General features: G+C 42.9%; 1 protein-coding gene across 1 annotated transcript; it reads right to left on the reverse strand.

Moving 5' to 3' along the window:
- Window positions 1-1,386: 1,386 nt before the first annotated feature.
- ANKRD13C (ankyrin repeat domain 13C) lies at window positions 1,387-26,210 on the reverse strand. The gene is made up of 13 exons (XM_027463611.3): window positions 25,660-26,210; window positions 20,503-20,544; window positions 17,616-17,720; window positions 16,590-16,675; window positions 15,139-15,184; window positions 13,991-14,057; window positions 12,186-12,330; window positions 11,308-11,439; window positions 10,186-10,347; window positions 9,415-9,494; window positions 7,865-7,963; window positions 7,054-7,154; window positions 1,387-6,032 (listed from the first exon to the last, which is right to left on the reverse strand). Exons 1-13 carry the CDS (start codon window positions 26,024-26,026, stop codon window positions 5,902-5,904), a joined length of 1,563 nt encoding a protein of 520 aa, XP_027319412.1. The 5' UTR covers window positions 26,027-26,210; the 3' UTR covers window positions 1,387-5,901.
- Between the last annotated feature and the right edge of the window lie 517 nt (window positions 26,211-26,727).

The raw sequence follows: 26,727 nt of genomic DNA on the forward strand, positions 1-26,727 counted from the left end.
ATAAAAGTCACTCCTTGCTTTCTCCCACTTCCTGCTTGCAGACTGCAAGCAAAGAGCAGGAGCTATTTTTAGGCCAAACCTAAACTCCTTGGAAAATGACAGCTAGGAACCAAAGGTCAAGAGCACAGCAATACAGGAGGTGACTGTTTATGTTGGCAAATGGTAATTCCTGTGCTATATTAAGTATTTCAACAGCTATTATTTCTGCCACTAGCATTCTTAAAAAAAAAAAATAAAACTAGTACCAAATAGGGTTAATTGTTTACACAGCAACCTTACATTCACTACTGCCAGATTTCAGCAGTATTCACTCACAGTCCTAGTAGTGGCTGTTCTGTTTGCGTGCCACTACCAAGACACCCAAAAGCATCCCTTTCCTCTAGTCTAGGAATGGGACATCTTTTCCCCTAAAATGAAACTAAAATATTTAGTAAATGTCAATATTGGCTTTGTTCCAATTCCTCAGGTACCTGATCAGCATGCAGTTCAAGCTGCCCTGTTCCATTTGGAATGAGTGTACACAAATGGTGTTAGATGAGGTACCACAGGCCAGATGGAGGTTTTGGCCTGCTGTAGCTGGGGGCTGCTGTTCCAGCAGACAGGCTTTCCTACAAGGATATCTCTCACTACATGAAGGAAGAATGATTATTGTGAAGTCAGACTGAGCAAGACACTCTGGATGAAATCCCTGAAGAAAGAGTAGGTGTTGGCATACCCATTTTAAACCGAATGCACTTCATTTTGGCCAAAGCCAGACTTGAAGCTACCTACATTAGATGTTACTTTAGGTTATTACAACCCAACCCTGAAGATTACAATGTACCTGTTGACTTAAGTCTGTGCTTTTACTATTTTAATTAACTTTGTAGCTCTCTGTTAGGTTCTACTTTCCTCTTGCAACTGACTGTTAAAAGTTCATTGTCCACACTTGTTCTGAGATTACTGTTACATTTTCTATGTATAATTCTCGATTTAAGAGATAGAACTAATGTCAATATTGAACACAGTTAAACTTAAAAGGTCTCTTTTTTTTCCCTCCAAGGTAGCTATTCTTGTTACTTGCTAAGAAGAGCTTGCTTCTGTCTCCTTCACCTTCAAGTATGGTGGAAGCAGTGTTCATGATCTACCACTACTGCACCTCCCCTGTGTAGTAAACAGTCCCATCACATTTTAGAGCTTCACAAAGGGTAAAAACCAGTGCTAGGCTGAAAATTGAGACTTTTATTTAAAAACTGACCAATAAAATGCCCTTGCAGAATGCAGCAGTGTGAACTCATCTTCTCAAATCAAATCCTTGCTCAGAGATGTACACCTCTATACTCTTGAGAGTACCGCATGGAGGGAGCATTGAACTTGATTTTTACATGTTTGTCACATGTTGAACAATTTCAGAATCGAACAGCATATTTTGGTCTTTATTCTAACAAATGATACAACCAAAACGTTACTATTAGTGAAGGTAAGTTAAAAACATGGACCAAAAAAACTAGTAAGATGCAAAAAAAGTGACATTGTTTCCATGATAGTTACAAATTGTAAGGAAAATAAATGTGAAACTGCAGCATTACAGGAAACTTGTTAATACAGATTAAATAATGCAGTTATCCTTGCATGAATTAAAATTGAGAACAAATACATTTAAAAATGGACAGTTGCTTTGAATATCAACAATGTGGGTTTCCAGCACAAATATATCCAGAGTTTTTTTTTTTTTAAACAAATCATTTCTATACATAAATCAAGAATTGCAGTAAAGTGAGTACAGTGACTGGAACAGCAGCTCCTTGAAAGGAAAAAGACAACGCATTCCCTTTGCCACAAATTAAAGCAATGTTTTGGAAGACCAGTAAAACGGTTTGGTTAAGAAACAACCCCTAGAATTTATTTGCAACAATTTCTTATTTCAGTTTACCAAAATTAGTGGCTGTCTTTTTAAGACTTATTCATAAAAAAATTCTCTCATCAATCAGAAAAAATTAGGTGGTGAGATCAGAGAGAAACACCACCCAGACTCTGCGCTGAGGTTGTCTCTGTCACAGCCCTGGGACACGGAGATCTCCCCTCTGGGCATCCCTCCCGTACCGTCAGCTTTGCCTCCGGGAGCCCCACGGTGCCAGCGAGCATCCCAACACCGTGGTTCTTGCACAGGCTGTGAAAGCTGCCTCTCCCAGCCCAGCTGGGTGCAGCACAAATGATACCTCACAACTCCGCTAGTAGGTCCAGGAATGCGTTTTTGTTACGCAGATATTCACATTCCATGGAATTGTGTTGCAATGGAAGCCCCCACACATGTACAGGGGGCGTTAAAGCGCTGGAGCTGCCGGGGTTTTGTCTATGCAGCAGTAACGAGACAGCCTCAGTGGATATGTACTCATTGTAAAGGGACAACCCTTCCTTAATACCTAATGTGGCCTCAAGGAAAAGATGAAGGGAAAAAACAGAAATTAAGTTCCGCTAGATCAATCCTGCTAAAAAGACAAGTTTTCCAAAAGATATCCAAAGAGGAGATCTAAGTGGTAACGGACACCAACGCCCACAGCACAGCTGGGGGCCGAGGCTACATCTAGACGAGAAACACTTCACCCACCTACAGCGCCGACAAAGCTTCTGCGTGGATGGCTCCGTACTGACGGATGCGCGGGGTCAGTACAATAAAAAAAACCCTTGCAAGCAAAATGAATGATACTGGATAAAACATTGATACCGGTGTGGACACAGCCACCACTGGAGAACCGCACCAGCACAGCTGCGCTGCCGGGGAGCTCAGCACCCAGCTCCCCAGCACAGGCTCAGCCTAACGCAAGACACGTTGCTGTCGCTAACGAAGGTTCCTACAGCTTTCAGTGTATCCATCAGCAAACCACACCCAAAGTGTCCATACGTTTTTAACAGTGTTTTAAAACTCACCGCTAGGAATGTTTCAGACAGAAAACACATCACCAGAAGTTGGAAGGAAATGTACCGAGAAACAGTTCACCAACTCTCACTGAATGAGGCGGTCACTGGAGTCTAAAAAACAGTCACTGAACTGGAAAGGACAATCTGATGGAGTCAGATCATTCGGCTTCGGAGTAAGAAAAGCAGTAGTATGTTCACTACAACAATGCAAAAAGACTACAGTCAACAAAACCTGTGTCCATTCTTCTCTGCTGATGCTCCAAATTAAAGCAAGCCTTAATATAGCAACGCACTAGAAAAAGTTCCTGCAAATCTTAAAATGTATCAAAGTTAGTCATTGTGTAGTCATGAAGATTTAAAAAAAAAATCTCCAGCCAGAGTCCATGGAAATCACTGACCACATTTCCATAACCTGTAGTGGGCTTCAAGCCATACCTCACTCGCCACCAGAAGTAAAGTCTCTTCTACAGGCAGGTGGAGATACACAGAACCCTCTGTTTCACATAAGGCTACACTCAAAGGTGATAACTGTTGGTAGTGGGTTTTTTTTTTTGCTTTTTTCTTTTTTTTGTTTGTTTAAGATCTAGCATCCAGTCCATTGCAGTTGCTACGTTGCCAAAACACATAGCCCCAGCTACGTTGGCTCCTTCCTATGTCAGCAAGCTCTGTGATATTTTGGAATAACCAAAAGCACAAAATAACAAAACAAATGGTTCTTTCCCTGTAATACTGAGGAGAAAAAAATAAAAAAGATTTCTAACATTCACTTTATGAAGAAACAGCCTTCTGCATCTGCTGAAGTTTCCAAGCAACTTTATGGCACCCGTACTCTCCTCGGTTTTGTGCCTGCCACAAAACCTGATCCAGCAGCACTGCCCCAAACATTCTTTTCTACATTAGGTATTTGTAAGAGAGGGCAACAGGAGTATTCGGCATTTGGCCCCATTAGTATTTAATCCTGACCTCCAGCTCCGACTGGACAATTCAGTCTCTACATACATTCAATCTGGGTCTCTTGTGGTAAGGATCTCAGCTGGTTCTAAGCAAGACCTCGAGGTGGGTGTCAACTTATACCATAGACGTAAAACACTTTAGGAATTCATAACAACTTGGAAGAACAAGTCCTGTCATTCCTAGAAAATGTTCAACATCTGCTATTGATACAGTACTCAAACATAATTACAAAAATTTTACATTTCCCTTTCTTTTTTCCCTATTGTTTGTTTTTTTTTATTTGATTTTGCATTAGTAACTCCAGTGTATCAGTCACAGTCTGCAAAGTAAGCATTACTCACCCATCCAAGGTGCAGGTTTAAAGTGATGCTGGACAAGGATCAACCTCAATTTCCTATTTTCACCTCACCTTTACTTTGCGGATAGTGATTCACCAGGACTCGTTTATAGAGTGGATACTGTATTTCTCTAGAGCAGCCTCTTTGGGTTTTATACAGGTAGATTCTAGAAGTTCAGAAAGAGTTTCTCCTTCAGACACGTATTTCCACATTCTATCAATGTGCCTGACAAGTCAGCTTTTATTGCCTTGTGATAAGCTATCTCCACGTATCATCCGCATGGTTAGTTAGGTTGGTTACCTTTACTAAGCATTGATGGTACTCTTCATAATAAATTCTGATACTTAACTCTATTATTTCCAGAAAAAGTTTTAACTACAGTGCACAAAGAATATAATTTTGAAAATATTTACATTTTTGTACAATTACACCACAGCACTTTAATCTAAATTTCTTAAAACAAATAGCACCATTAGCCTTTTGCACAAATTCTTGCTAACAAACCAAAAAGCTGGATTTTTGTCAAATTAGGAGACTGGAACCACTTGGAATGAGAATAAGCTCAAGAAGCCAGGGTACTGAAACCCCTACTTATTAAAAATAAGGGGAAAAAATAATTTGGAAATATTCTAAGCATTTGCAAATAAAATCCTCTAAGGTGAGCCCTATTCAATGTGCACTACAATTGAACTAACTTCAAGAAAACCTTTCTCCTCATACAAAGGCTTGAGCTTATTGTTCTAGGAACTCTTTATAAGCACCCCATGTTTTCCAGTGGCTGCTAAATACAAATAGGAGATAACCTAGTTGGTGTTCAACCATTACGGAGCAAGTCTCCTAAGTGAACATGACAGATGAGAAGTGGTGACTTCGAGCTAATGAACTTCCAAGCACGCTAATCAAGACGCATCATGGACACAGAGAGGCTTTTCCAAGCCAGTTTGAAGAGAAGTTATGTGCAGGGCCAATGAAAGCAAGATTAGCAAACAGCTCAGTGAAGAAATTAATGGTTCAGAGACATGGATAGCACCACAATGGATTGCACTAAGGTGCTAGAGGAGGTACCTTATTCCCTGCAGAGTGAATGCTATTTCTGAAGTGCATTGCAATAGAAAATGCAATTGTTTAATGGTTACCATTTGGTTCATTCAACTACAGAAAACACATTCCTCCTAATATGCATTCAACTAACATTCAAATTACTGAACTATACATAATGATACATAGTTTACAATTCTCAAAAACAAAGCTTGAAAGAATGTAATACCGTCATCTTAAAATATGGTGGGATGTTTTAAAGGACTGATATCCAGCTAAGACATTTCCACTTTTATGCTAATGGTCCAAGAGTGCTTTTTGTATCACCAAGAAATGTAAAAAAATTTAAAAACGAATGATAGTCCTCACAGCTGTTAAGTATTCTCAGGGTCATTGAGGTGTCAGACTACCACGCTTGCAGTACTGGATGTATAAAAGTGTGAACAACACAGCAGGAGACTTGCTGTAAATCAGGAACTAGATTAGATGCCCGTTAGAGTGAGTATTGGTACATCAGTCATTTGATGCACGTTCCCTTTTACTCTGGATTAAGTTTATCCCTTCCTTTATGACCCACTCCTTTATCTACATCTGTGGGCTATTTGCATCCATTTGCTCTCACTGTGGTACGCTGGTATTGTTATTGTTATTCACCATTAACCTTCCAGTTTAATTAGAGATCAGGGAAACGGCTGGGGTCCTCCTTGTAATCATCAGGAATAGTGAAGATGGATTCATCAAATTCATCGTAACGGAACTCCTGAAAAGTCACAGTGGCTGTGATGGTGGGAAATACAGGAATATCTAGAGAGGAAACGAAGACAGGGAAAAATCAGAGGTACACAGGCTTACCAATAACTGCCAACTATTTTTTAATGAATTGTAACTTCAGACTTGCTTAATGTATAGAAGCTTGTTTAATATTTCACAAGATGGCAATTCAAAACTCCTAAAAAAAAATGAAGAGGTGCTTTATAATAAAGTTACTTCAGAAAATGCTCAGATACCCTGAGCAGTGAAACAATGTCCAACTCAATACACCATTCAAAAATATTAACATAATAAACTCCGTGACTTTCCTCTCTTGATGCAGACTGATAACCAGGGAACCCTTCCCCTACTGTTGTGGTTTAACCTGGAAGAATGCTGACCACCACACAGCCGGTCGTTCACTCCCCCACAGTGAGACGGGGGAATTGAAAGAACTTTGCAAGCCTCAATCCATAAACAGAACTGTGCAAGTGTGACAGGGGGCAGAATACAGTCTGTTCAGAATGTCCAAGCTTACTGATACCAAGAAATCCTCTAACATTTAGAAAGCGTGCTATTACTTTGTGACAGTTTGCACTGCGATAATCAATACCCATAAATAAATTGTTTCATATGTTTATATCTGGTAGCAAGGGAAATGTTTTAATTTCTGTTTATCTGTAATTGAATAATATGTCACCTATAAACTTCGAGAAAAAAGCAATACAAAAATGCTACAAAGTACTTAACTTGTGACTAAGATGATGCTTTAAGGCAAGGACGCTTCAGCTTATCTGTATTATTCTTAGAACAAGACCCTAGCATTAGGAAAACGTAAATTACAGAGGTCTCTTCCTGGCTAGGGCTATAATCTCCTTTGAGCTGCAGATTTTCTTTTTCAAACTGAACATTGTTTGCAGTACTGTAACTGCATTCCCCTGAAGTCTACAGCAACACGCACTTACATGAATGTAGAAGTTCTTTGCCAGAACTCAGAATTTTTCAATACGTTGTACAGAACGAACACACACATTTTGGCAAAATAAACCCACAAGAATTGTTAGAGTAGCCTTACCTAATTTTACAGGAAAGCCTGGTGGAAGCTTCATTTGAACAAATTCTCTAAGTTTGTTAAAGTGCTTGAAGGGTGCAATTACTTCTAAAACATTCAATAATCTGGAAAGGAGAATAGATTTCATTACCAATTATTTCCGCAGGCTTTCCCCTCTGGAAGAGATAAAAATAACCCACAGAGCACGATGCTGTGAACACACAGATTAATCTGTTAAATTAGAGGAAGTTGGCCTGAAAATAATACAAGATTTTTAAAAATGTTAAAAGGTGATGAAAAAGGATTTGAAAAGTTACATCATGCCAATTGTGCGTGTGTGCTTATGTATGGCTTCAATATCATCGTCACACTCAGTTCTTAGTGATCCATACTGAATTATCAGGGCAAACAAACAAACACTAAGACATTTGATTCTTGCCCTCATTTTACACCAGTAGCTGAAGCACAAACTACCACACCCCTCTTCTCTAAAGACATATGGAACCTGACATGGTTCTGTATGGAGGATATAACTTTGTGCTAAAACTTATAATGGGCACAACTGGTTTAGTATTCTGTAGGATCAGGCACGTGAGCATTGTGACAATTAACAATAAACCTCATCAAGCCCCTGGTCTCATCAGGGGAGTGAGTACTTAGCTCTTTGAGAGCAGGCACACCAGCAGTGAGGTCTGTAACAGTTTACTCGCTTAACAACACTGCTTCATACATGGTTTTTAAACCACCAAAGTCCCTAACCTGAAGATACAAAGCATTCTGCATTAACATATTTCTTACACGTAAGTACTATTTATGGCCAGTAATTTTGACTTACGATTCAATTCCTAAGGGAAATTCCTGGCTCATAGCTATTGTGGCTTTAAAGGTCTTCTTGCTTTCTTTGCAGACCAGCTCTCTACCCAGATGAGGAGCCCTGCAATGGGGAGAAAGACAAAGTAATTTTTCCCCCCCTCTCAGTGGAACCTCAGTTTTAAAGGGAAGAATCAAGACTCAGCTTTGAAAAGCCAATAAAGAATCCCTACATTAAAGCAAGTACTTCAAAATAGAGGCTGTATATAGAAAAAAGGCATCAGTTGGTAGGCACCTCAATTTAGATCACTGAGTTCTGCTAAACCTGGAGGCAAGACAGATACAGTTAGGGAAAAGACAAGAGTCTTCAAATAACTCCACATGAACATTACGTTAATAACTGCTATAGAACAGCAATTACCTAGAAATACATTCACCAGCTGGTTGCAGAAGTAAGCTGAAATAGTCTGTATGTGAAAAAAGTAGCAAAGTTTAAGTGTTAAGTTTGTGAAGAGACTGAAACAATCTCAGAGAAAGCAGAAAAGTTATTGTCACTAGAAGACAATAATGAAAAACAGGACAGAAAAACAGAAACAGAAGAACAAACATCAGGTAACAGATGTTACTGGCATCTGATTTCTATTAGCTAGAACCTCAAATTTCCATTGAACACCCTTTAGGTTATCAGACTATTAAATGCTGCTCTTATCAAAACAGACACGTTCTATGTTGATCAAGCATAACCTATTTATTATGCTTGAATATTTATTTTATTTAAATACATAAAAATGAAAGTGAAAAAAAATACATGTGCATTTTTAGTAAGCCTGAACTGTAATGTCATCATCTTCCCTGCTTACATCTGACTATAGCATAGGCTATGGTAGCTGTGGAAAAAAAAGGACTTATTTACTTCTGGGCCCTTCTACATGCAACAGCTGGGAAACATTTAACGCTTGAAAAAAAAAAAAAACAACTCAACTGCTCGGATATTTTACAAGTGAAGCTACTGCAAATTAATTTAAAATGTAACTGCTCAATACCTAACACATGCCTAGAGCAGAGCATCTTGCAAAAACCTCACTAGTACAAGGAGTTCTGTGTGCCATTGTACTCTGGAAGAAGTGTGTTTTCGCACGCTGACATTGCTACTAGGCTCATTAAATTTTAAACACTGAATTTTAAACACAGCGAATTGGAATATTTATTATCATCACATGAAGACATCAGTGAATTACAGCAATGAAACTGACAGAAGTCTTCCTTTAAAAAATGCCAGCTAAGATGCACGTATTTTCAAAGCGTTTAAATTTCAAGCCATAGCTACCAGGTACACGACCAAACTGTATTTTATCATCACCTGACACAATATTGTTTGTACACAGGTATCAGCTTCCCAGCCAGTTTCTTCCATCCACAGACACACGTGAAACATCCAAGCAATCAACAACAAGACTCCTCTGTCCCTTGAAAACTAAAACCAAAAGCACCCACAAACTTCAGGACACTGAAAAAAAGTACCAGCGACCTAACAGTGTCTATGGAAGTTAATGCCAATAAAACAAAATCACTTACTTTCCATTTTCAGCAGATATGTACTCTTCCCATGTAATTGTATTGGGTGATGGTGGAGTAAGTGACTGCCGTCTGACGGGCTGTTCAGAGAAAGATAGCTGTTTATCTTTCCATATATTCTTAGAATTTTACTATTCAACAGATGTACTTGATTTGCAGCTGATACTTCACACAGCTTTTCCATCTCCTACTCTTCCTTTCATAGGCTGCATTTAGATATTACGCCTCAAACAGCGATTTACACAGAAGCTGCCTGTTTTAATGCTTTGCTTAATCAGTTAATTCAAGAGCCTGAATGACAAGTAACAAACCACAAACTAATACAGAAATAAATTAATCCTTTTTAAAAGGCTGTATGCATGTTCCCAGATGATGTCTGGCTCACTCTGAATAGCTCTTGATTTCATGGAGATAATAACAGGCTTAGTCCACTTTAATGAAGCTAAAGGAAAACAGGATTGAAAAAGAACTAGAAGGGCATTCTAAACAACAAACATTTGGTGTAAAGAACTTAGTGATTTGTCAAAGCTAAAAACATCATCTTTTATTAAGATACTAATTATGACTGAAATATTCAATATAATCAAAAAAATTTCTCAATGTGTGCACTAATCAGGATAATTAAACTAATGACTACAATTACACTTATTGGTAATATTTATTACTTTAAAATACAGACAGCCATAATAGAACAAAAACTTCCATAAATTATTCACATGAAAGTTTATTCCCTTCTGGAAAAAATCAGTGTAAAGCTTGACATAAGCATACCTCAAAATTTTGTTCCATTAAGTTGCCACCTTTACTCAGGCTCTCCATGATAGCTTTATTTCGAAGAATATCCTCTTCACTGAGATGTTCTCTTCTTTTTCTCGATTCTAATACAAGTCCATTAACTAGGTAGAAATCTGCCAAAAAGTTTCCTACTCTTTCCTGCAAGAAAGGAATTAGACATGAATTAATTGCAGAAGATAAAATAAAAACATCTAAATTCCTGTAAATACACATAATTACATTACTGTATGATGACTGCAGGATTGAGATGTTGTAATTTAAATTTACACAACCAACCATGTGAGCTATCACTGTACAGTCCCACTAACACACATACAGCACAAACACAAGAGTTCCATCAGAAACAATTATTTTGTATCAACGGAAATTGAGAAGAGATTGTTTAAGAATCTGAGAGTGGCCAAGGGAAATCTGACTAAAAGTTCTTTCAACAACAAGTTACATTGTAGTTTATATGCATGGATTTTCTGTTAGTTTTTTTACACATGTAAAATATGGATTCCTTATTTCATGAATGGATGCAGCTCAGAAACACTAGCTCAGCAGAAAACTGTCTATAAATGGCACAACTTAACATCCAGGTGAGAACAAAACCTTTCAGAGCTAGTCACCAGAAGGCAATTTCTTAGAGAAGCTCTGAAGGTGGCTGCTTCAATGTTTTTGCAGCTAAGAATTTGTACCTCAAACAGCAGGACAATAACTGGAAGGAACATGCAAAGGAAACTGTACCCAGAACGCTTTCATCTTCCTGCATTTCACAGACACAGGAGCATACAGGAGAATCCTTACCATAAATCCTGGAGTGACTTTGCACAGACAATATAATCACAGAATAAAGTTATTTTCTGTACAGTCTGTTTCCCCCATGCACACACCAGCTACAGTTATCTGCTTCCAGACTACCATTTTCTTACGAAGGGAGTCTGTCAGATACACCATGTGGTCAAACTAGGGACAGTAGTGAGGGCAGGGAAAGCATCACCAGCCCACCCCTCAAGTGTCTTATTCTTTCACTTTTTTTTTCCCCAATCACATTGCTGTAAGACTTTCTGAACTTTGTCCCCAGTAACGCCAGACTGAAATCTTCTTTCAGCTTACTGTTTTGTCTTCTCGAAAAAGCCATCCTGTTTGGGCACGCGTGAAGGTAATTGATTTGGTTGATAATGTTGCTGAGTAAATATCACTGCTCATCAGAATGTCAACCTCTTCCTCTGTTTCCATCTCCGATTCCTAGAAGGAAAATTTCCAAATACAGCAAGGAACTGATGATAAATGATTACTTCTTAAAACCTAGAATCAATGCACCTATTCTTTTGGAACCTTTCCCAGAATCAGCATTTCCTGAATTTTCAGCCAGTTTTACAGAAGCTGAGCTGGTTAACAGAACAGTTTCATCCTGGCCATTTCATCTGCATTAATATTTAAGGGTGACTTATCCTGAAGCTCACCAGCCACACCCTTTGCATAAGCAAAGATCCATGCTTAAGTGATTGGTGGGTGAAGCTATAATTATAAACTCAAATAAATAGTAGGGGACCGATGAGTCATAGCCTTGCACTGTTTACAGCTACACTGGCCACAGAGTGACTAAACGGGTGCAAAGCAGCAGCAAGTAAACTTGAAAACCTACCCGAGGACACGCAACTTAAGCCCACTGGAAAGATGAAGTGTCATGCTTCAAACTTTAAAACCTATTTACCTACTCAGAATGAAACAGTCTTTTCTAACAGGTATTTCATACTCCAGGTTTTTCCCCCATTTAGAAGTCTGTATCCAAACACAGTTCTTCATAAGACAATTTTACGTCACCAACAGAGCTTCAGTTACATCAGCTGAACAAAAAAATACCTGGTTTGTATTACTTCATAGTTTGGGTCTTTTTGAGAGGCATACTTTGTTTAGTAAATTCAGTCAGACTTCTGATGGGCAGTAAAAGCTTGAGGTACTTCACACCCTCCCTTCACACGGTTACCCACCTCGTGATGTATTCGCTGGTAAACTTTTTGTTCATTGTCTAAAACTACAAAAGATTCAGAGGGTGCTGCATCACCATTAAAAATGAAGCTTAAATCCCCTCGTTGGCACTTCATGTCTGTAAAGTCTATGAGAGTTGTGTCCAGCCTGTGAAAATACAGCAGTATTTTAAAAGAAGTTACCCACAAACACTCAAATAGACTGGTACTTTCTGTTTTCAAGCAGGAATTACTTTTTTTTTGTCACAACCAAACACATTAAGACCTAAGTCTTCACAAAATATTCCATAAATTAAGTCTGGATGTTGAAATAGAGAATTAGTATAACCACGTAATAGGTTTCACATTACAATGTCTACCATCAAAGGTGCACTCCAAGCTATTTTTGCACTAACTTCATAGAGTAAGTTCCATCTTTCATCACATGCCAACATCTCGCCAGCATGCAGCGAGTGACCATGGTGGCCAAAAAAAAAACAACTACACAAAGTAGAGGAGGCAGACAGCATGAGCTGCTGAGCCTCAGACCAGGAATGACCTCCTAACGATGCAGACAAGTCAACAAGCACCTGTCTGCCAGCAGGAACCACCCCATGTACCATGGGGTGAACATCCCACTAAATTTGGAAGAAAAAGTGGAGGCTGCAGCTGGTTCCAGACTAACCTGCCCTGCGTGCTAGAGCACCCTTTGTATTGTACATAACCTAAAATACCGTGTTTTATAAAGAAAAGCTCATCTTTATTTCAAAGCTGACAGAATGAGGAAGTGACAAATTACGTAGCCAGCATGTGTGTTGAGAAATGCAACTACTCCACGTGGCAAGCATCCTATCCCACAGGGAGCAACCACTGATTTGAGTAGCAATACCAGGATGTGACCCATCTTAGAGAGAGGGCTAGAAAACAGACTGAATGTTCATTTGATATATTTTAGTTACTGTTGCTATTTTTTTCCCCTCGCCAACACAAAAGAAAGGCTTCTGCTGACCTGAATAATTTAGAGACAGAGCCAAGGAAAAAGATCTCTCTAGCAACTCATATGCATTAGTGCTAGAATATTTACTCCTCCAAAACAGATGGTTAAAGAACCTGAATTTAGTAACCACTTCAGTTTTAAGGGGTGATTCCTTAATGCTCGTCATATATTGGCCTCTGAATTCAAGAAAGAATCTGGATCTATTTCCTTTGAGAGCCAGTCTCATAACTCCCAGCTATATAAGTGGAGCAGAGAAAGGAGGAAAAAAATGCTCTCAGACTCAAATTTGACCTAAAAAGTCATTTCATATATCTATGCTAAAAGCTTTAATAAGAAAATAACTTTCTACAGATATAACCTGCTGAATCCCAACATTTTTCCCATTAAAGTTTTGGAGCCTAAACAGAAAAGACAATTGAGTCTGAAAACACAATTTAAACCAGTTGAACGGCTGAAAAAAGTCCAGGATTTTGTGAATCTTCTGCACTGAGCATTTTAAAAACAGAAACAGTACAATTTTTCTTACTCCACAGAATTCCTTTTTTTCAATTAGTCACTGTCATGTCTGGTAGATACAGCCTTACACAGCTCAACTGTTTTTGCTTTATCTTAAGTGACTCAGGAATTAAAGCTAACATCAATTTGACAGTGGAAAAGACTCCTGTAGTTCAAACCACTTCCTGCCTCTAAATACCTACGTACCAACACAACAGTGCTTCACAAGCATCTGCACACTCCTCGGTGTTCTTTCACACCACACTTGAAACCAGCATTTTCACTAACGTACAGATATTTGTGACTTAGGAATCACAAACTACAAATCAGTACTTACCTGATATTTATACCTTGTTTGTGTATTTTACAAGCATCAGAAGGCAGAATTCGGGAAAGTAAAGGCACTGCAATTAGGGACAGAGATCATACAATTAGGACATTGAGGTTCCTCTGCAAGATATGTCTATTAAAACTACACCTCACCTTGAATTTCTACACATTGTAGTACAGAAATACAACATGCCCATTTCCATCACAATCTCTACACAAGTACAATTGACTGACACCGTGTTTTTCTAATCGATAACTGTAAGACTGCTACATAACTGTACAGAGTACCTCCAGCATTGGGATAGATCTTAAAATATCCTCATTTTAACTGAACTAAACCATATAGAGACTATAATAATTTGTCTTCCAGCCAATTGAAATTTCAATTCCATGATTTGATATTTTAAATTTTTTATTATATCAGCTGAACAGAAAATACGCGCTGAACAAAAGGTATGTGCTACTGCACAGGGAGACCCCTGGAGAAGAGGACCACTAGGAGCTTTTTCTGTGCAGTGCCTTACTGCCATGATAATATTCTGCAAGTCAGGCCACAGTATCATCACTGAGCAATGTCCTATTCCTTGCCTGTACCTACTCTTTTTTCGTGCTGACTCTTCTGAAAAGTGCACAATCGATTACATAAAAAAGAAGGTTTTTGTTCAGGATCTGCTCAAGATTTCATAGCAGGCTGCCTCCTGATTCCCCCTATGAATATTGGAAGAGGCATATAGTGTATCAAGTACTTTGACTATGCTTATACATAGCTATATAGAATTACGAGAATTTCCACCAGTAGCAGAAGATATCATCAACATTTTTAAATTATTCAGACACAGTGACCATTCTTAACGCATTCTTGTTAATTTATTTAAACTTTTATTCTTCTGATAGGAGGAAGATGAAATCAAGAAACACTCTATGTTCTACTGCCACACAAAAACACATTCAGATTAAGGTTTGAACACTAACATGTAGCTAGCTGCACTTAACTGGAAGTACAGACTGAAATTCAAGGAATTAAATGGCACCAGTCCTGTTATTCAACAGGATCGTGAATTTTCCAAAAATCAGAAAAAAATCAGCTTGAAAGAATTAGTGTGTTGAAGACTGACTAAGTTATCTCCCTATGAAAGAGGATACACAGCCACTTACCCCAACTTTGAAAATCCCAGTGAAGCTCTAGATAGAAGTCACCTAGCTGAGAGGAGAAGAATACATTAACAAACATTTTAGTCTAAGTGAGAACTGTAAAACTTGTTGAAAGTTAGAGGCAGAATTGTGTTCTACCAAATAATACTTTTTACCCTCTGATGCAAGTAGTTGAATCAATACTAAAATTAATCATTTCTGAAGCTTTACCTACAGTAGAATCAACAATGACAAAGTTATGTAATTCATTTAAGCTAGCAATTTTGATTATTTTTTTTGTTGAAACAATCTTTTCAAATCCACTGCTTACTAGCTGTGTGAATTAATTGTAAATATTCATTAAAAGAACTAAAGGCCGCTGTTTGCTTTGATTGACCACAACCAATGACATGGAATTATATGTTATAGCTTAAATTAATGAGTCAAGTTTCAGCTACCAGCATCCACATATACACATTTCAAATTATCTTCTGGAAATACACTTAATCCCATAAATGCACCAGTCAGTTCCTTCAAGCTGTATGCAAACGCAAAAGCAAAGTAAGGATTGACATGATTAAAAAAATCAGCAATGTTGATAATACACTGAGGCAGTCATATTTTTCCACTCCATTAAGGAAACACGCAACTCTAAGCCAGGCCTTGCACTAGTAGGAACAAGGAACAGCAGAGCTGTTTTAGTAAGGCTGCTTGCTCTCACACAAAACCTGATTTTTTTTTTCCCCACTTCTAGATAGACAGCAGGTTTTTTTCCTCCCTTGGATCAATGAAAAACATAGGAACACGGGCAGAGCACATTCAAAGACTGCACTGCTGACAAAGCTTAGCTCAGTTTTCTGATATATGGTTTAATTAAGATAACTGGTTTGCTTTCTGCAAACCCACTTGTTTTTACAATCTGACTACACAGAAGCCCACCCCACCTAGAGGGAAATAAACATCCGTGTTTTGTAATCACAGTTCTAGCACACTACCAGTAGCAGTAAAATGCTGAAACAGAGCAATCTGACCTTTTCTTCTTAGTTTCTCTAAAGTCAGGGAAGTTTTACTGTGATTGAGAAAAACTGTTTGCTGCATGCAGTTGAAGAACTAGACTGAAAAAAAAAAAAAAAAAGTCTTTCCTTTTCTGGGTTTAAGGAAGCCTTAAAAAAAAAAATCAAACAAAAAGTGTAGATTAAAAATACATTCTTTAACTTATAGACTGCAGAGATGACTAATAGGTCTTACACAAAACTGGTCGAATTCCTAGAATTTGAGGAGGAAGTACCTTAAAACACACACAATTCTGTGACCCTTTAAAATGGACATGGTAAGCTAAGGTTACTGTTAAGAGCAACTAGCTTTGCACAAGCAAGAAAGAAGTCTTTTTATAGTTTGCTAGCGCATCCTTACTAAATGAACATAAGCCACTATTTTCTACCATGCTTTTGTCAACGTAACTGCCTTGAACTTACCTCTTTCAGGGCTTTTAATAACCGAGGTCGCTTTTCTTCAACACTTTCCCTGGACTGCTGTTTAAGCTTCCTTAGGAGTGCTGTAACTGAACAGAAATTAACGATAAGGAAAAACTATGCTATTTGGTTGTTAACTGGAGGTTAGGGTTGGCATTCAACACATTTAGAAAAAAATTAATGCCAATGTAGCATTTCATTAGATTTATAGTTGTGTAAAGTTATAGTAACTATACATAACCCACTATGATCACAACAGGAAGAAAAGCCTCAAACTGTTTATAATATAACGTATTCAATCATATCAAGAAGGCTTTTTACACGTTTCTACATGTTTTAGTAAAATAAAGTGAACATAAGCCTACAGATAGACAAAATTCTTCAGGAGTGAGGAGACTCCATGCAGAATGTTGTTAGTGTATTACAAACTAGGGCATTAATATACTGTGAAGTAGAACAGCAAGTTTTCTGCTGGAAGATGCGGTAAAAATAAATACTATTACACCCACTAGCGAGCAGAAGTAGAATGATTTACTCTACTACTTCATATCTGAAGTAATTCACTTCAATCGCTGTATTTGTCTATTGACCTGCTGAGATGCAACATAAAAGCAATGCCCCATTGCCAACTGTTACATCAAATATCATCCATACAGCTACTATGCATGGCCTAGCTCCTATTAAACAATCTCACATAGCTGAAATCCATTCTCCATCACCGTAACTCCTAATTTAAATACAGAATGCTAGTTTGTAACTTCTACAATGGCTTTAACCAAAATCTTAACTCTGTTCAACGTGATGTATCCTAATGCAATTTCTTTCCTATCAAGATCAGGAAATGGGCATGTGTCAAGCTTATCAAATCATATTTAAATATTAAAAAAAATTGATCTGATTAAGATAAATTCTGCAGAGAACATAAGCGTGGGTATTATATAAAAAATAGCTTGAAAACCTTTGTTTTCCTATCCTGAATGAGGCTTCCATTTCTGATTAATTGGGAAGCAGAGGTTCAGAGGCTCTTACTCATTTGTCTGTCTCCGTAGCTGATGGCTTCTGCAAGAGGGCTCCATCCCTGAGCATTTTTCACCTTTACTGGAGCATTATGGGCTAAAAGCAAGTGGGCACATTCTGGAACAAAGCAGTAATAATTACAGTAAACATAAGGGATCCATCAATATCATTCATGGAAACAGTAATATAAGAAATAGTAGATATTCAATATATTAAACACTACCAAAACACACATCCAAATTCTGAACACAAACTATAAACACATTTTAAAAAACATTCATGTAAGTACTTGTAGTATTTTCCTATTAAACATGAGCACTAAAAGCATAATTGGTAATCAGTGACCAATTACATCACCACTGGAAGAGTTTTCCTTCTGCTTCTTGTATTTTGCTTTTTATAAAGCAGCATTTTTGTGTGTGTACATCCCTCCCTCTATATAGCAGATATTGTAAAACTGACATCACCTCTCCCATTGCACAAGGCTATACATTTATTAGGAGACGTTTTGTGCCCTTCCACACGCGGAAGCTGTGCGCAGGCTTCCCTCTCCTTATCTCACCCCCTTTGCCCAGAGGTCAGTGGTGAACTCATTTCCTAGAAATCCACATGAAGGCACGGAGTTTTTATTAAGTCTCGATAACCTTGCGCATACAGGAGGGAGAGAAAAACCTGTCAGCAAAGTATCCCTACACGCTGCATCATCTTGTGGCAACATGGCATCTACAGGAGGCACACAAGCACACTTGGACCTCGGAAAGCCTCAGAATATGCATGACAATGTGCAAGCAATGGTTAGCCCAGGACTAACGCTGGGGATAACACAGCCCTGCTACCACAGCACACCACCTGCAGGTTTGTGCTCTCCCCGCACAGAGGGGTTAGTGCTGTGCTACGCTTTTTGTCAAAGCCTTGATAAGAGCACGCATCGGTGCCCCCCGACACTTGGCATGCACGTGCCGTGCTGTCAGAGCACCGTTAATGTCTCATAAATATCACACAAGCTCCTAGCGTAGCCACAGCTCAGCCTGCGTTCCCTTCCCTAAGGGGAGAGGCTGGTGATGGAATCAGGAGTAACCCCTAAAACTACAGGGAGAAAGCTTTCAGCGGTTCCACGTTCTGAATGAGCTGCCCTCCTTTTCAATGGTTCTTCCGTTTCTAAGCAGGGAGCATTTCCTCACCGCATCTCATTAAGATCACCCTGACCCATCTGCAGCGATACAGCAGGATCAAGCCGGCGCCGCAGGCTGAACAAACCCTCTCATTATGAATCAGATGGGCACCAAGAGGAACTTCCTGCATTCCTCACCTGCAGGTGTTACAGGAAACCCTACCAGCCCCGCGAGATACAGCCACCCTGAGTCACTGCAAGCACCGCGTGCGGGAAGGAAGAGACACCTCGCTGCTGAGTACATCAGCTCTGTGGTAAGGGAACAAAAGCCCTAACTGCTCTGTCCACACACACAGAGCGGTGCTTCTGTGGTTGCTTAGATAGCGCCTACCAGGAACAGCACCGTGCACTGAAGGCAGATAGGCTTACAGGCAGATTACACCTTCAGATAAACACACGGGATGTAAATTCACCCTGGAATTCACAGGTCTGGCTATAATGCTGCCACGTAGGGCTGAACAGTGCATGTGCACCAGCCCAGAAAGACAGAAAACTGACCTTCAGGATCAACGAGACCGACTGACAAGGCTGTAAAGGACCTGGGCTTCGTGGTGGATCAAAGACCAAGCAGGAGTCAGTCAAAGCAGTAAACCCAGGTGCTGTTCTTAACATCCCGTGTGAATATTCCTGCTCCAGCCAAGCTACAGAAAGGCTTACCATACACATCCTAAGTGATTTAGGGCTTCACACATGGGACAACTGACAAAGGAGCCAAGAGGGGAACTGCAAACTGCAATCTCAAATACACAGCTGATGGGGAAAAGGAGCGACAGGAAGAAGTGCCCCTCCTTGCCATGCTGGGCTGCAATAACCAGGGGATTTGTCAGCACTGAACACAGAGGGCTTTTAATCTTAGAGCTGGAAGGTAAAATAACCACAGCTCAAAAGAGACTTAGAACTCAACTGGACTGAATTAAAGGTGATAAATTCTTCTATATCAGTGTTATTTTATTAAAGAAAGAGCTTTGTTCAAAATCATTTGTACTTGTCAGTGTGGTGTGGTGCTGTTGTAGCTGACAATAGCTGTGCTGCAGAGCAGCAGCACATGCCAGGTGCAGGACTCCTGTGGCTTACCAAAACCAAGGCATTCTTCTTTTTCACTACTGAAACAAGAATTTTTCTGCCATGGAGACAGAACAATTATATTCCATGTTTTTTCCCCAGCCTTAAAATATGGCTACTTCAATGCTTTCTATTAGAAATAGAAATCCTGTGCCTGGAAATCCTGCTGTAAAAAATTCCCAAAGGATGTCTACAAAGATGACAGCCACCACGGACCACCAGGCTCCATGGTCCTGCAGCCTCGTGCTGGGCCCTGCGCAGGGCAGTCAGTCTTCAAACACAAGGCAACAGCTGGGCAGTGGGTCAGAAATCTGAATAAGTGAATGAAGGAGTGTATGAAAAGCAGGGAAGCGATTTTCACCCACGCAGTCACTTACTCTAGGAAATGTTATTTTTATTCATAACTGGGAAAAAGCTGAATGGGGTCGGTCCGTCTTTCCAGCCTAGCCCACTGCCTACCTCGTTCCTTGATTTCGGCCTGACCAACACCCAGACTTCTCTCTTCCAAATCTGCATGACTACTACTTTTTTTTTTTTTTGAAAACCTCAACTTTGAAGTAATTTGAAACACAAGACTGCATTCAGGAAAAACAGAAAACAAATCTTTACTCTTGCCCCTCAGTCTTCAAGATAATATAAGGCAACAAAATTGATATTTTTACCAACCTTTATGCCCCAACATCACAGCAAGATGCAGAGGAGTGTTTCCTAAAATAGAGTGGAAAAAAAGATATTAGATTCGACATCACAGAAACCATTGCAACTCCCGGTAGGGCTGCACACACAGCTCAAACGCTCTGCGTTAAGAAACTTCAGATACACGACCCAGTGAAGGAGCACACTGACGTGCACCAGAGCAGTTAGGTTTTTAAGCAAGTCCTACGTACAGTCTTTTGATTATATTTGTTAAAATAAACACAGCTGAAACACTTCATGAGACAGAGCTTTATAATTACATCCCGAAACGTGCTCCGGCCAAAGCGGTACAATCACATCTTCAAGAGAGCGATAACCCAACCCTCTCACATGGGCTGACGAGTGTGGTATTTTACAGAGAATGACAGATCTAGGGTAAAAGCTACTCCAAGATACAATACTGATTAAAGTTTTAAGAGCATATTTTATGAATTTTTCAAAGACTTGGAATACAATTTTTACTAAAAAAGCAAACGGATAGGTTGAAAACTAATGGTAACTTCACTTCCAAAAGCACGGGGACCTTTTGGTTAGCTTAGTGCCATCTTTCCAAAGAAAGCTTCCAGGATTAGCAGCAGGTACCATAAGCAGGACTGTTTGGCTACACATGACACGTTTGCTACTGCTGGTCTTAGACACACACACAGTAAGGGACAGGAAGGTGCTGCATTATCACTGCTAATTCTAAAGCATTTCACTTTTGTAACTTAAGGCTGTAAAATTCTTCCGTTTAACTGTGCTCCTCTGTATGCTCAAACATCTTCTAGCAAAGCTAACGAAACGGACTGCCAGTTCCAACACATGCACTGGATTTTGGGGGAATTTTACAGCTGCACACCAGGGATGCTGCCCTGCTCACCCAACAGACGTGCTCCAAAACATTCCTGCACGGTGATTACCAACAAACTGCAGCACCACGAGATCCCCCATCAGGACAGGCAAGCAGGCAAAGGCAGAGGTCACAGGCAGCCTGGCATCAGCTATTCCAGACACAGCACAAATTATTGCTGCGGGTCACTGAGGCTCTCAGGCAGCCAGCTCCCCGCCCGCCGTGCACACCTCACTCGGCTAACCTCAAATCTATTCATAGGCTCCGTAACACCTGCGAGCCAAAGCCACAACCCCGAATCCCAGGTGCACCCAGGCTTCCTTAAGGGATGGAAAGGACGCTCCTGGCACACTGGGAAGAAACACCAAAATAACCGGGCCTGTGACAGCTACACTGAGAACTGGCAAATCTCTCCGCTGGTAAACAGGAACTGCAGTTGGGCAACAACGCGCAGTGTTTCAAAACTCCTCCGGGCAACCTCCTCAGCTACCTGATCTGATTTGGAGGCTCCCTGCTCCCAGCAGGATGCTGCACTGGGTTACCTCCAGGGAGCTCTTCCAGCACTGACTTCGCTTTGGTTCTGCGACCTTCATCACACCGAGAAGTAGGGAACTGAGAACTGAACGGGAAACTTGCAGGCAAGGGGGAGAGAAGGAGCGTGCGCACCAACAGGCATTCTGCTGGAGCACAGAAATCAGAATCTGTCAATGCCAGAAAAAAAGACTATTTCTGAGGAAGATGAGAAGAGGTAGTTAATATCCTTCCTGCTGGTCTTTACCCAGTAAGGTGCTAGCAAGGAGCCTGAGGTTTGACACATATCCACGAGATAAAACGAGGCTCGCTGCAGGACCAAAGGAAGAGGAGCCACTAAGGGAAGCTGAACCACCTCCTGAAATGGGGGAGAAGGAAAGGGAGGGCAGACACACAGCAGAGGGGCACCGTGACACACAGGAGCACCTCAGTCCCTGGCCCACTCACTGCCGGAGCAGCCGAGCCCATCGGCACGGCCCAGCACAAATCCCTGTTCAGAGCCCGCTGACCCCCAGCAGCGCAGCCCCAGGCAGATCTCCCCAGCAGCCACCCGCACTGCAGGCAGCCTCACCTCACACGGGGCTTTATTCCACCCCAGTCCCATCGCTGCTCTACAAGAAGCACTTCCCTTCCATGGGAAGCCAGGCACACACATGTAGGCGCTGCTCCAGGCCTGCCAACTGAGCAGTGCCCGCTCCTGGTGCCCTGCACAGAGGTGACAGTGGCAGCAGGAGCTGAGGGCCCAAGCCAGCTCTGTTGGGCACAGCCAGACACACTCGGGCACAGCATTCTGCACAGCTCCATCCCTAACCTGCCTTAAGGTCTGATAACCTGGGGAGGCCTCGATGCTCTGGGGCAAGCATAGGCGTTTTTTTATCAGTAGCACATTTAGGTGATTTATCACAGCAAGCCACGTGAGGTTACCTGGCACAGAAGGAAGGGATCACGGCGAGGTGTCACTCGGTTCACAGAACATCTCCCCACAGCCTCCAGCAGACGGGAAGCGCTGTCGGAGCAGCCCCCTCGATCGCCAAACCTCTCGCTCAGCCCAGGGGAGCTGAGGGAAGGCAGGGGCCTCGGGATGCCACCCCACCCACTGCAAGGAGCAGGCTCCGAAGCAGGCAGCAGCACAAGACCTCTGTAGATTTCGTCTCAGGAGTCTGGCTGGGGGCAGGCACATCGGGACCAGCTCATGTCTGCTCCTTCAGCAAGGCTGGGGACCTGCAAGCACATCCTTGACCCCAGCAGCCACCGAGGGGCACGCCAACCCCCTCGCTAGCACCCAGCTACAAGCCCCATGCTCTCAGGGTACGGCTGTTATGGGACTGGAGCAGGACGGTCCCGCTGCAACCTCACCGTGCTGCAGCCTCCAGTGCCACCGCCAGGACATCAAACACATTTTGTTACCGAGTCACGGCTCTAGGACAGTCCCCACCCGGAGCACACGGGCTAATTCTAGTTAAATTAACCTGATGGGAAGTGCACGGCTTCTCACTAACCCACTTTCCCTGCCCAGCACAGCCACGCTCCCCTGGCAGGCCAGGCTGGGAGAAGGCTTCGCTCCTTCCAACCCCAGGGACACCCAAGCACCTCGGGGTGTCAGGCTCCGGGACGAGCCACGGCTGCAGCACCAGGCCCACCAGGACGAGGATTTTGCCCGAGTTTAAGCCATGCAGCCCTCAAGGCCTTACTCTGAGATGGCAGCAGTACAACAGGGCCCGAAACCCTGCACGTCTGCAGCCAGGGCATGCAAATAAAAGTTGTTTGCACAAACACAGAGCCCAGCACTGCCCTAACGGGAGGGCAGACCTGTGTGCACGCACGTAGAGGAGGACGAGTGTTTTCCCCTGGTAATTCAGCAAGATTTGCCTACTCCAAAACCAACATTTTTATTTTAAATCTATGTTGAAGCTTTTAAATGCGCATTATAGCAAAAATCACAGTAACCTAAAGCACATACCTACAAGCTTCCCCAAAGAAACCTTCTTTTGGAAAGCCGGCGCTGGCCTTACCGACAGGTGATGCTTTTTTTGAGGTTAGCTCAGTGCGTGGGGCAGGCTGCGCTCCATTTATAAACCACCACCAATGTTTATTTTACCGTGAGTTTAACATTCTCCAGGACTTGGCTTCTCTGCCCTTAACCACATGCTAAAAATGGAACCAAACTATAAACACCAATTGTTACTAGAAGGTCTTCCTCCCCTCCATCGCTTCCTCATCGCGCACCAGGACTCTTCAGGCTGACTTCTGAGGGCAGCTGTGAGCTGCAGCTACCTGCCCAGGTAACTCACAACTCAAACACGTCAACAAGCGAGGGGTGGATTCAGGCACGAAGAAAACAATAACAAGGAAATGTTAGTCAGGCCTTCCGAACGTCCAGACATCGAGGGTTTGGGTTTAGTTTTGTTGCGTCTTTTTGTTTGTTTGTTTTTATTTTTTTGAAGTCTAAGAACAAAGGAACACTGAAAGTAAGAGTCTGGAGAAAGACCAAGAGATAAATCCACAGCACTCCTACCGTAATCAGCAGCGAGAAAGCAGAAAGATGTTCGTTTGAAAAAGACTTATATAAGTATGTAGATATATAGATAAGTGTATATTTTTATATATTTTAGAAGCTGGTATTGATGTCTGTGACACGCTGCAGATGACAGTGCAGCAGAGGTGTGCCAGGAAGCACCCTGAAAGCAAAGACCCCAAGCTCACACCGATGAGCTGGATGAGGAACGAGAAGGGCTGCAGGGGAGAAGCCAGCAGAAGGCACACAGCGACAACATTTCCCTCCGAGTCTGGTGCTTTCATTCTCCTCGTCTTTGCTGCAACGCTTGGAATGAGGATGGCAGGATAAATATATCCGTGGCTGTATTTATAGCAAACCACTTAGAAAAATGTTATGACAGTTGTAAGAAATACTCCTCCCCATCCCGACTGAGGAAACCGAGCTGCGAGTTACACCAACCAGCACGCGGCCGCTTGTTGCAGAGTGCCCGATCCCACCACGGAGATGGATTTCATTGCTAACTATTTCTTCCACTGATTGTACCAATTCCGAAGATTGCCCTCTCTTAGGAGGTGATTCTGTTTTATGTAACACAATTAAGCAACACAAAGGGGACATTTATCTCCCGGCCAGAATTAGAGCATAACCCTGCCCTGTAATCACAGCCTGTGCACAGCCCCATCCCGCACGGCTTCCACTCTCCTGGACGCGTGGCCTGACCCCAAACAGGCAGGAAACGCAGAGGGGAACTCCCCCATGGAATGCAAGCTGACTCCACGGGGAGATTTGTTCTTTAACCGTGTACAATATTCCCCAAATTAAGCATCCTATTACGAAATAGGCAGGTTTTCAATATATACACGTTTTAAAGTAGCACAAGGCTGATATTTCTACTTCTGCTGCTGCTTCTCTATCCAAAGCAAGCCTGCAGGGGAGCCGCTGACAGGATTTTGGTGCTCTCAAACCCCAGAAGCAAAGAATTCGGTTGTCAGTTGTTGTGTTGTTATTTTTCTTTTAACCTGGGGGGAAACCTAAAGATAACCCAAAGGAGCCACTCCTAGGTGACCCCTCAGCATTGCCACATCCAAAATTGAACAGAACTTAGCGAAATAAACACATTTTTCCAGTGATTTGGGCACGGAGCACGGCCTGTGCCTGGGCAGCGCCTCCCGGCGCACACGGGGAGCAGCGCGGGGCTCCCGGACACCCCCTGAGCCCCGGTCCCGGCGGTGGGGGGGGTCCCGCCCCAGCCCCCCCGCCCCGCACTCACCGTGGCTGTCCTTCTGGCCGATGCCCTGCGTGCGGATGAGGGCCGAGAGGCGCCGCACGTCGCCCTTGAAGACGCATTCGTGCACCGGGAAGTGCGCGGGGCCCCTGCCGGGCTCGGCGCCGGGGCCTCCTCCACCTCCTCCTCCTCCTCCTCCTCCGCCAGCCACCGGCGGCGCCTTCAGCGCCTGCGGGCCCGATGCGCGGCGCCCCCCGGCCCTCGCGGCCTTGGCGCGTCCCGCCGTGAAGCCGCCCCCACCGCCCCCGCCGGGCGCCGCCGCCGCCTCCTCATCGCCGGGCCCCAGCAGCCCGCCGCCCGCCTTGCAGGGCCGGTGCTCGCGGCGCACCGAGCGCAGCTTCTCGCCGGTCATGGCCGGCCGCCGGGGAGCCGCTGGCAGCCGCTCGGCATCGCTCCCCTCCTCCTCCGGCCCAGCCCGCAGCCGGCACCGCCCCTCAGGCCCGGCACCGCCCGCACCGCCCCGCCGGGGCCCCGCTCTCAGCGGCCCGGCGCCGCCGCCATCTTGGCCGGCGCTTCTCGCGAGAGGCGCGGCGCGGGGCGAGACCGGCGGCACCGCGAGACGGGCGGGGGGCACGCCCCGGAGAGAGGCCACGCCCCCTTAGCGAGAAGGCCACGCCCCCAACCGGGCAGGCCACGCCCCCTGCTGAACAGGCCACGCCCCCCCTTTTCCCGCCCCGGCCGCGGGGCTGAGGGGGCTGAGGGGGTGAGGATGGGGATGGGGATGGGGATGAGGATGGGGATGAGGAGGAGGAGGAGGAGGAAGATGAGGATGAGGAGGATGAGGATGAGGATGGGGATGGGGATGGGGATGAGGATGAGGATGAGGATGAGGATGAGGATGAGGATGAGGATGAGGATGAGGATGAGGATGAGGATGAGGATGAGGGTGAGGGTGAGGGTGAGGGTGAGGATGAGGAGCTCCGGCTTCAGCACCCGCCGACAGCAGTGTGGCAGCACGGCTGTTTGTAACGAGCAGGGAGTTCTGCACAAGTCACTTTTACAGAATTTCTAGGTTGGAAGAGACCTCAAGATCATCGAGTCCAAAAAAAATTA

Source organism: Anas platyrhynchos, chromosome 8, assembly GCF_047663525.1.
Source record: "Anas platyrhynchos isolate ZD024472 breed Pekin duck chromosome 8, IASCAAS_PekinDuck_T2T, whole genome shotgun sequence".
NCBI classification, from domain to species: domain Eukaryota; kingdom Metazoa; phylum Chordata; class Aves; order Anseriformes; family Anatidae; genus Anas; species Anas platyrhynchos.